This window comes from Dicentrarchus labrax, unplaced genomic scaffold, assembly GCF_905237075.1.
Source record: "Dicentrarchus labrax unplaced genomic scaffold, dlabrax2021, whole genome shotgun sequence".
NCBI classification, from domain to species: Eukaryota; Metazoa; Chordata; class Actinopteri; family Moronidae; genus Dicentrarchus; species Dicentrarchus labrax.
In genome coordinates, this window is record NW_026136722.1 from 4,989,005 (window position 1) to 5,000,121 (window position 11,117).

Below are 11,117 nucleotides of genomic sequence, written 5' to 3' on the forward strand. Positions count from 1 at the left end.
GCCCTGACCTGTATAACACTCTCGTAGGGGGTTATTTATATGTTTCAATTATAGTGCAATATACAGTAGATCAGTTATTCCTCATTTTGAGGTCAGGTAAAAGCATATTTCTACCATACAAATATATCATCATTACTGTTTTCTCTCTAGTTTATGTTTTGTTTGAGATATTTCCAGCCTTGTGGGCTCTGCATAGTGGGTTACCCATTCTTTATGTGTGTTGCCTGCCTTGTTTAAAGGAGTCAAAAGCCAGCGAAATTATGAAGTGCTGGCTGCAGATAAAGTGTTAATGGCTTTTGGTTGTTTTTGGAACTGGGATTATAAACATTAACAGGAAATACAAACCCAGGTCAACAGCTCAGCTGTCTCACGCTATTAAAGCTACAGGGACCTTATTCCATTAGGTTCTGAAGTTAGCATGAATAGATACTCTTTATTTCCATTTCCTAAATACAGACAGTATGAACTTTAGTAGCAGTGTAGTATTTTTTTTATTTATATTCCCACTCTGTGTATTTCAGGAAAAGCCTTCTTACGTGCTCGTCAGATGAATGTTGACATTGCTACGTGGGTCCGGCTGCTGAGGAACGCCATCCCCAGTGGAAGCAACACACCTGCCTACACACCCAGTTTCACAAGCAACACACTCGCACACAGCACAGGGTATGTAACCGGTGTAAAAAAAAAAAAACATTTGAAGATGCTTATACTTGTTATATTTAAAGTACATGTAAGTATTTTAAAGCCTACATTTTCTGGTGAGAAATAAGGCTTTAAGTTCGATACTTGATGGATAATGTCTGTAATTTGGCCTAAATAAACTACCTTTTTTTGCCATTACATTTTTGGATAATTCAGTGAACATAAACCTCATGAAGAGTAGACCAGCTGAGCAGCAACCTGAAAATGCACTGAATGTCTGCAATCAAATCAAGTTGCCTCTAGCTTTTAAACCCTTAACTTCTGGGCAAAGTACTCCTGCAATAGGGTTGAATTTTATTTCCTTTGACACATCTATAGTTTTTACTGAGTTACAGTTTCATATGTGTTTTCTCTATTTTATGTGCGTGCAGAGAAATCTCAGTGGAGAAGTTGAATCTGGAAGGCGACTCTCCTCCAAAAGCTGAAATCAGGAGAGACGTGGTGGACGCACCCGCTCCCTTGGTGAGTGAGAAGGATGGAGGCCAAAGAGGAAGGGAATCAGACAGAGGGCATCTTTACACTATCATGTTACTATTTTGCTCATTTCCTACCTGCAGCCCTTGGGTTGGAAACAGTGCTCTAGTCATAGGGCGCTGCACTGTGTGCTGCCATGAAATCCGAGACAGGCGTAGCAGGGGCCTGACAGGAGAGAGAGAAAGGAGAGGATAAATAGTTAGAGAAATGGAGAACTGAATCTCAGGAAGACAGTGTTAATGAGACATAATTGGATGGAGGGGAGCTTTAATTTGATCAAGGCCAAATCTGTGTTAGTTGTGTGTGTCCCAGTGTGAGAAACGCAATCTGCAGATGGTGATAATGTGGTAGAAGAATAGAGAGATGACCTGAAAAGAGGAAGTACTTTAGAGAGAGAGGGGAAGACATCTAGAGACTGGTGCAACCAAAATTTAAATTAGGGATAAGAGAAGAATCAGATTTAAAAAAAAAAAAAAAAAAAGTTACTGCAAACAAAGCAATACAGTAGAAAACAACCTAGAAATCAAACAACTGCCTGCCAATAACTGGGATACATACAATCTAACATATTTTTACTTTTTGTGCAAAAACTAAACAGTAGTCACTTGTCACAGTCACACAGTGGTTATTGATAATGAAAGACAGGGATTTGTATTTGTTTTATATGTCCTTTCCTTTTTCTATATACTTTCTTCATTTTTTAGATACATTTTTAAATCTATGCTTTCATCTATGCTATGATATGATTCCCAGCTAAACTTATAATCACTCCCAAAAAATACACTTTTGTATGTTTCTGCATTTCTAAATTTAGATAATGGGTTTAAGTCTCGCTTTAATTAAGAGACAGTGTGTTCAACATTTAAATTCCTTTTCCACATCATACTAAAGTTGTTTCAAATTCCTTTCATAACAAATGTTATGATATATAACATATATATAATTTATGTACAAAGTAAACAATAATGGGGATAACACTGAGCCTTGAGGAACCCCCACAAGTTAGCTTCAATAATTCTGATTGAGTGATATATATATTATAATAATAATATTAAATATATTAAATTGCTTAACCATATATCTTATTTTATTCTGATCATGATCTCTTTCTTTTATTCTGAATTAATACACGTCCATTGGGAACCTTGTGGCTGTATGGTGCTTGATTCTGGCCACACTGAAGAATTAGACGAGCACAGAGAGAGTCAGTGAGGGCCTGTGGCAGATGGTGTGTTCTACGGGGTTGAAGTATTATGGGATTAATTACTCTGATGTTTTTTAGACAACTAATTAGCAGTGGGGAAGAACTGGAGAGGACAGGAAGAGGGGAGGGGTGAGGTTGTCGGCCAGCAGGGGATCTGGCAACCGGGCATGATGAGCTTCAGTAACTGTCTGTTTTTTTCTGCTGTGACTGAAGGTCGTTACAGATGTTAGAAATCATTTTGTCCTCATTTGTCCCTCGTTTTCTGTCATTTTCTCTACGTGCTCTTATATGTCTTCATTTTACTGGTGTTCTCACTCTTCCCCTCCCTTGTGCTTCTTCTTCTCTGTGGTGTTTCACAGGAACAGACGCCAGTCATTGAGCCCCCATCCACACCGGATGTCCCTGTTCACAAGCAGCCAACCAGATCGCTGTCCCAGAACTCTTTACGCAGGTGCACAAAAACACAGGGACCCATCTCTCTCTCTTTCTCTCTCACACACAAACACACACACACACACAGACACACACACACACACCTGAGCATAGCTTTTTGCAATATGGCCATCACAGTGTGACACCAGATACACACCCCCACACTCAATATGGTCCTGTGTTGTAACCTCTTTTTTTTTTTTTAACACCTGGGGGTATAACCAAGTCATCAGTAATGTGGATTACAGCATATGTCGCCCCAAATAAGAACTGCTTGGCTGTGCTGGATCCCGAAACACAGAATATACTGAACCATATTAGTCTTTTTAATAGCAAAACACATTATGGATCCTACGGTCCTACGTGTTTTTCCACTGTTGTAGAGTATATAAGCTACATTTAAATATGGCATCATGTTATGTTATGTTGCATGCACTGCCTATAATCTGCCTATAATCTCTCTCTCAGACCCAGCAGAGGCCCTCTTTGCCTGCAGGACTTCAAGCTGATAGCTGTGCTCGGCAGAGGCCACTTTGGAAAGGTACTCAAACTTCACGTTTTCTCACAGGATGAACAGACCTTCCAAAAATTCTGCACAAATCAATATTTTTTATATTAACAGTGGATTAAATGACTATGTGTTATATGTAAATTGACTGTTGTAGTGACAACCCCACAGAGAATAATTACCCAACTCTGCAGTTCTCCTCAGCTCGGCAGACCGTTTTAGTGCCTTTCAGCTCATTGTTTTGTTTTCAAGGCATGCAACGTTACTGTTTTGGTTCACTGTCATCAACCTTGTCTCCAGCAGCTGTTGTCATTGAAAAGCTCTAGTAAACCGACTGTATGCCAGCAGGTGAACATAGTGGAGCATTTAGCAGCTAAAGAGCCAGATATATCCCTCAGGAGTTGGTGTAGAGGGGAAAAAAAAGAACTTAAAGGAGAGTGAATAATGGACTCGCATTCAGCTGGTGAATGAAGAAACATGACTCTAAATAAACGCTAATGTCTTTGCTGGGTAATTGCTGGGTGTGCACTGATCCCAAGTGGCTCAAAACTGAATTATTCTTCCTTGGAAATTACTTCTATATGAATTTGTATTATTTTACCATCACAGATTGGTGAACGCTTCTTTTCTCTATCATATGATACCAACTGATACTGTGGCAATGCTTGGTGGTTAAAAGGAAACCAAAACATCATGGTCATATTCAATAATTTCCTTATTAAGAAACAAATCCAATGAAAGACAGAAATCAGCAATGAATTGATCCTTGAACAATTATTTTCTTTATATCCAAAGTCTGATACATCTTATTCCTCTGTGCTTCAGAGCTACGTTGACCCAATCCCACATACACAATTCCTGCTGCCCCAACTATTTATCAAATATCAAATATCTGTTAAATGTTAACAGAAAAAGCGTTAAGGATTCTGAATATGACAACCAGCGAGGAGACTGAACATTTAGTTCATTTATTTCAACACAGTGTAACATCACACAAGATTCATTGTTCAAAACACGGAATAAATAACTTCCAACTTCTTACTACTTAACAGTTACTTACAAATAAGCTACAAATTAGCTACGAACTCGCCTCTCTTCCTCCGTTTCATTCCTCTCCTGTCCCTGCCTGAACCCGCCATGTCTTCCCCCAAGAGTCATTGTCCTGGTTGGAGCCGTTGTAAATCAGTTGGCCTTCGCTCCGCTGAGGCTGTTTGATGTTGTTTTTGTTTTTCTGTGACTACGCGACTAATGACATGAGTCTCTTTACATCGACTTACAATTAAGTCGACTATTAGTGGCCAACCCTAATTAATACGTGACCTGTTTTTAAAGATTTACCTTAAACCAGCGTGGGGAGAATTGAGAGACCGACATTGCTTGTTTTGGTCTTTTAATGAGATTGGTTGACAATAACTAAAATATAAATCTGTTCAGGTGTTGCTGTCAGAGTACAAAAAGACAGGCAGCCTGTACGCCATCAAAGCCCTGAAGAAGGGAGACATTGTTGCGAGGGATGAAGTGGAAAGGTGAGTGTATTTATTTTACAACACAGCACTCTATAAACCTCAACCTCAAGTCTCAGCTACATGACAGAGCTCATTCACCTCATAATTACACCTCGTGCAGTAATAACTGTCTCATGCTCACACCCGTCCCCCCTCCCTTCTGCCTGTCTCCAGTCTGATGTGTGAGAAGCGGATCTTTGAGACCGTCAACGGCTCCCACCACCCCTTCCTGGTCAACCTGTTTGCATGTTTCCAGACGCCAGAACATGTTTGTTTTGTCATGGAGTACACTGCAGGAGGAGACCTCATGATGCACATACATGCCGACGTCTTTTCTGAGACACGTGCTGTGTGAGTTCTGCCGTGTCCTTGTATATGTTAAAGAGAGGCGACAAGATGTGTGTGCCATGCTCTGTGTCTGTGCATCTGTTCATGTATGAAGCGTCAATGTAAAATCTTCTGTCTTTCTGACGATTGTTTATCTGACAGGTTCTACTCAGCTTGTGTGGTCTTGGGTCTGCAGTTCCTTCATGACAATAAGATTGTGTATCGGTAAGTACTTGGATTGTCCATCTTTGCCCTTCACACATGACCTGCACTATAGAGATGCATTTGGCATAAATCCCCTTCCTTTTTCGTTGTTAGGGATCTTAAATTGGACAACCTGCTGCTCGACACAGAAGGTTTTGTGAAGATAGCAGACTTTGGGCTCTGTAAAGAAGGTGAGTGTCCATTATTTATTCATCATATCGGCTCTCTACAAAACCAGAAGAGAAGTTCCTTTAAGGGAAATTTACTTTTTAGCTGTACATAATTTATTTGGAGAGCATCAATATGTCTCTCATCACTCCCACAGTCAATAATTATCTGTCTTTACATTTCTTTTCTCCTACTGAGGTATGGGTTATGGGGACAGGACCAGCACATTCTGTGGGACCCCTGAGTTTTTGGCCCCGGAGGTGCTGACAGACACGTCATACACCAGAGCAGTCGACTGGTGGGGACTCGGGGTGCTCGTCTATGAGATGTTGGTCGGTGAGGTAAGAAAATATGCTGAAATGTGTCTTGATCTGTGCCGTCAGGCCTCAGTGTGATTACTGTAAACAAATAGATCATCTCCAGGGCGGGTCCCAGGAAAACCATGTGTCTTTTTGGTTTTTGTATGGATTTAACAAACTAAATTAGTGCGTTTTAGAGGTGATGGAGCTTTATATTTACTGGACAGATATAAAAGTAGCATCAATCTATCGATCAAACTCTCTGCAAGAGAGTGAATGAGGCAGAAAGAGAAAGGTGCTTTTTGACAGGAACTGAACTATTGATCTTCAGTAAGAGATTCAGGAACATCAGGCACAAAATCAGCTGAACAGCTGATAGACGGAAAATCTGGAAAATGTTTATTGTATTCAGTAAAGAAAAAAAGAGAAGATGGACAGCATCCTCTTTGAACCTGGAAGCAATGAGCTTTATGGGAAATATGTTCTTAATTACAGACACACTGGCATTTATAGAACCACTGGTGAGAGACGGACTAATAGTTATTGAATTTTATTTACTTGCTATTTGTAATATGTATATACAGAAAACTTCAGAACTGATTTCACGAGTAGATTGAAGTGAAAACTACAATCTCTAGTTTTTCACCTTTTTAATATTAATTTCCGTCACAAGAGAGAGATGGAATGAGTTATATAACGTGTCTTTTTCTTTCAGTCTCCGTTCCCAGGTGACGATGAGGAAGAAGTTTTCGACAGCATAGTGAACGATGAAGTGCGGTACCCACGCTTCCTCTCCACAGAAGCCATCGGCATCATGAGACGGGTTAGACTCTGACACTCTCCTGTTACTTCCTGCTCCTGACTCACTTACACTCTGTTTTATTTCACTCTGTATGCTTGTAATGTTGGAAATATTAACATTTAAGCTCTACAGTGCATGTGAATATACATTTTTAGTCACTTGAGTGATGGAGTATCCTCCTTATGTTTTTGTTCGGTTGCTAGTTGTTGAGAAGGAATCCTGAAAGACGTCTGGGCTCTTCAGAAAAGGATGCTGAAGATGTCAAAAAACAACCTTTCTTCAGGGTGAGTGTCTCCTTTTTTAATCTTAGCGTTACTGTAGGGCGTACTGAGAGTGAAACTGAACGTGAATGTCATTTAGGGTATGGACTGGGACGCACTTCTTCAGAGGAAAGTCCCGCCGCCGTTCATCCCGACCATCGGAGGAAAAGAAGACGTCAGCAACTTTGACACGGAGTTCACAGCCGAGGCTCCTGCCCTCACGCCGCCTCGAGAGCGCCGCACGCTCGCCCGCAAGGAACAGGACTACTTCAAGGATTTTGACTATGTCTCTGACCTCTGCTAGGGTCAGGGGTCACAGGGTTATTAGCTGCCCACTGCCAGCCACAGACTCTGAAAGGAGACTGAGAAGTATAGGCTGACTGTCCCGTACTGGGGGAGAAGAACTTGGTGGCGATGAGAGGCGAGGATCACTCTTACTCTGTCCTCTTCCTCTCTGTCTGTGTGTTTTGTGATTGGATGACGGACTGGCTGGGCCGAGCGTGTGTGAGAACAGGGGATCACTGGAATCGGATCGCATGTTGCACACTTACAGTGTCACGGACCTGCTGACCTCCTATAGGTCAACAGATCCGTAACACTGCGTGGCTTTTAGAGGAAGAGGAAGTGTGATGATAACGTAAAATAATCCAGATTATGTAACAATTGGGAGATGAGATGATGGATGCTGCTGTTTGTCCTACCTGGTAAAACAGTGGACCATAGAGGGAAAAAAAAAAAGAATCTCTGATCGTACTGAAGAGAGTCAAAGGAGTGAAAAGTGATTCATTCTGACAGGAAGCAGTTTGTCTCTTTTCTTCCTGCACTTGCTCTCTACTCTCTTGTCCCTTTATCTCTGCTGTTTGTTGCTGCTATGTGTGTGTTTCGCTGTGTACAGTGTCCCTGCCTCAGTCATGATATGTATCCACATCAGCTGCAATCAATGCACCACCTGTACATTAACACACGGGGGAGCCAGAGGAAAGAAAAGGGTCCGCTGACGTTTGATCAGAGCTGCTGCCTGTTGATGCGAGTAGGGGGGGATTTGAACAGAGAAGGAGGGAGGGGGAGCTCTCACATAGGACATTTCATAGTCTTCTCTTTCCACTGCCTTTCGGTACAACACAGATTTTTAACTACAATCATTTTTCAATGACAAAAAAGCTTTTTGTTCTTTTTTGTGATTTAGTGTTTTTTTCCCCATCTGTGTTTCCTTCTCTGTCATTTGCTGGTGAAATGTGTTGGAACTGTGACTCAGTAAAGATGTGAACCAACCATAGATGCATTGATCATTTATTGTCGCCAGTGGATTTTTCCTTGTCAATACTTTTTGAGGAAAACAAGAAGCCATTTTGAGTTCCTTTACATCCATAACTCCAGATCCTCTTTACACTTTGATCCAGACTGCTGAAATATCTCAACAACTGTTCGATGGATTGTCATAAAATTTGGTTCCTACATTGTTTTCCCCCTCAGGATGAACTAGTAAAGTTGGTGATCCGCTGCATTTTCCTCTAGCGCCATCATCAGGGCAAAACTTTAATCTGCTTAAAATCCAAAACTACATTCCCATCCTCAGCTGTACTTTGTTGGTCAGTGCTTATTAGCCATGTTAGTATGCTAACAACATTTTGGGAAATTTTAGGAGCTTGAGGAGTGATTGTGTGAAATCCATTTTGGAAACACCGCTCAGTGGGATTGCGGAAGCAAAGATGGAAGTCAGGATACCCTGCTTCGCTCCAGAACGGAAGTTGTGTGACGTAATGTGGGGCCTATTATAGCCTCACAGAGCTGCTAGCATGGCTGTAAAGTGAGTACGTATCTACACTAAAGAAATTCTTACAACTAGCATGTGTTCAGCAGCCAGTTTTCTATGTTTTCAAAATGATTTTGTCTGTGTGTACGTCTATAAAAAACAGGGAAACATTTTGTAGATTTATAATAGGATAGGACAGAATTTCCTTTTCTCTCTAAATTGTATGCCGGCAGTCATTAGCAGCTTCTTGAGGCAACACCTGGGTCAAAGCAGAGAGAGTCATGAAATACATAATAGGTCAGTGATGAGGAAGATGACTGTGCTCCGGCACAATGGAGCAAAAAGTGAATTAACTTTCTTCCAACCTGAGCAGACATGTTATTGTGTTATTGTAGTGTTCAGAGAGGAAGACTGTTAGATGTTGTGCATTAGCGGATTATGGTGACAGATGTCGACAGCAGACAGATGTTCTTCAGATACTGGTCTTTCTTCTTCTGACACAGTGACATTATGCAGACTGTGATTACCATCATAGGAAAACAACTGATGACAGATTGTGCAGATGTTTACAGAGTGTCTTTGAATATATTAATTGAATATTTTGGCACAGAACAGCAGGTACATTTTGTCTAAGGGTCACACTGACACCAGGACAGGGACTCAGCCTCGTGTTCACATCAGTTCTACAAACTCTCAAAAGCTCAGATGGATTTTGTTGCTCTGACAAAATTGGGCTTTGCAGCACTTTGGTAAAAAAATACTTTCCATCTCTGAGTACCAGAGGGTAGATTGTTAGATGCTGGACAGTAAATGGAGACTGATGCAGAGCCAGGCCGGGTCCCAGCTGTTGTTATTAATGGTGTCCCAAAATAGTCATCACTAAAAACATTCTTGGAATTATTAGTGGGAGTGAAAATGGACAAACAGGACGTAGAGTGCAAAACACATGGTGTGTAAAAAAGATAATTTTTTAAAAAAGTATCAAAAACAATTAAAGTTGAAAAGTGCTCAAGTTACATTAAATCAGGTTTAAAATAATCAGATAAATTAAAATAATCAGATAAATAAAACATAATCGGATAAATAAAATAAATTAATAAAATAATAATAATGAAGCAGTGAAACAATGAGACTTCACTGATAAAATACTGACCAAAACTCACTGCTAAACATTTATGTATCAGAAAAGTTAATGTGTGCTAATTCTAACTGTTTGATGCTTAATTTTTAATAAATAATGATAATATGAATATATGATGCACTTGTATCATTACATCAAACAACAAACAAACATTAACGGAGCACTCCAGGGATTAAGTATTGCACTTTTGAGCTCAATAAGACCTAGTTTTGGCTATTTAAAAAAAAATCCTACAATTCCCATAATGCAACTCAATAACTTTATGTGCTTCCTGCCCGGGAAATGTCAACATCTTTTTAAACTCCACACCAGCAGCCAATAATTAAAACATATGTAGAGTCCGTCCCACATTTGTTAAGAAGTATGTGTAGTCTTAAAGGAGCACACTGGAACAAAGGCTGCGTTCACAATGCAGGTACAAGTGGCCCAAATCCAAATTTTTTTTTTAATTTGACAGTGTGAACAGCACAAATCACACAGAATCACTTCTTTTAAATTCAGATTTGGCAACGTGTGAGCAGTCATATCAAAGTTTATGTGACTTTTACGTCACTCTAAATATGTGTTTGTCATGTGGGTCACTTCAGATGATATGTTGGATCAACCATACAGTGTTAGAGCTACAATCACATGACAGTAAAAAAAGAGAGAGATGAGAGAAGTAATTAATAAACAGAGTAAATCAAGTTGTAGAGAAGATCATATTTCTACTGTACATAAAGACATCGTCTCTCTAGTCTAGCTTTCACCCATTCACACACATTCATACACTGATGGGAGAGGCTGCCATGCAAGGTGCCAACTGCTCATTAGAAACAGAAACAAATTCATTCACACACACACACACACTGATGGCCTGCGGACTAGTGGACAACCCGCTCTAACTCTAAGCCGCAGCCCCACAATAGCCCCAGTATGGTTTAATACATTTTTTAAGGTGAGAAAGTATTTCTCAAAAAAGTATCTTTGTTTAGGGTATGATATTTAATATTTATCGTGACAGTGTCAGATATGTTATTTTTATTTCCAAATAATTCTCTATTAGAGTGAATGGGATCGCTGTGTTATTGCATCCAGTGGAGCTCCCCCTGCTGGCCTTTACATAGAATGCAGGTTTTAAGACACTTATGCGTTGGCTTCACTTTTCAGACCCGGAAGCTCTGTCCATTATATATACTGTCAGTGGTTGTACCGCCATGTTCCCACCACTTAATCCTACACACTGGCCCTTTAACATGTTTTTTGTTTTTTTTGTTCTAAATCTTATATATACAGAAACTGTTTTCACAGCCACAGTCTGAAGTGAAGTAAGCTGACATGTTTAAAATAGTTTTTTAC

General features: G+C 40.2%; 1 protein-coding gene across 4 annotated transcripts in view; it reads left to right on the plus strand.

Moving 5' to 3' along the window:
- pkn1b (protein kinase N1b) overlaps nt 1-8,157 on the plus strand; it is a 33,083-nt gene extending 24,926 nt beyond the window's left edge. For all 4 annotated transcript variants that reach the window (XM_051388174.1, XM_051388175.1, XM_051388173.1 and 1 more), the window contains 12 exons: nt 522-663; nt 1,074-1,164; nt 2,740-2,831; nt 3,281-3,353; nt 4,755-4,846; nt 5,000-5,176; nt 5,315-5,377; nt 5,471-5,547; nt 5,723-5,865; nt 6,539-6,646; nt 6,829-6,909; nt 6,986-8,157. In XM_051388174.1, the coding sequence (XP_051244134.1) occupies nt 522-663; nt 1,074-1,164; nt 2,740-2,831; nt 3,281-3,353; nt 4,755-4,846; nt 5,000-5,176; nt 5,315-5,377; nt 5,471-5,547; nt 5,723-5,865; nt 6,539-6,646; nt 6,829-6,909; nt 6,986-7,189 (1,343 nt within the window). In that variant the 3' untranslated portion in view covers nt 7,190-8,157. The remainder of the gene's footprint in view (nt 1-521; nt 664-1,073; nt 1,165-2,739; nt 2,832-3,280; nt 3,354-4,754; nt 4,847-4,999; nt 5,177-5,314; nt 5,378-5,470; nt 5,548-5,722; nt 5,866-6,538; nt 6,647-6,828; nt 6,910-6,985) is intronic.
- Nucleotides 8,158-11,117: the final 2,960 nt, after the last annotated feature.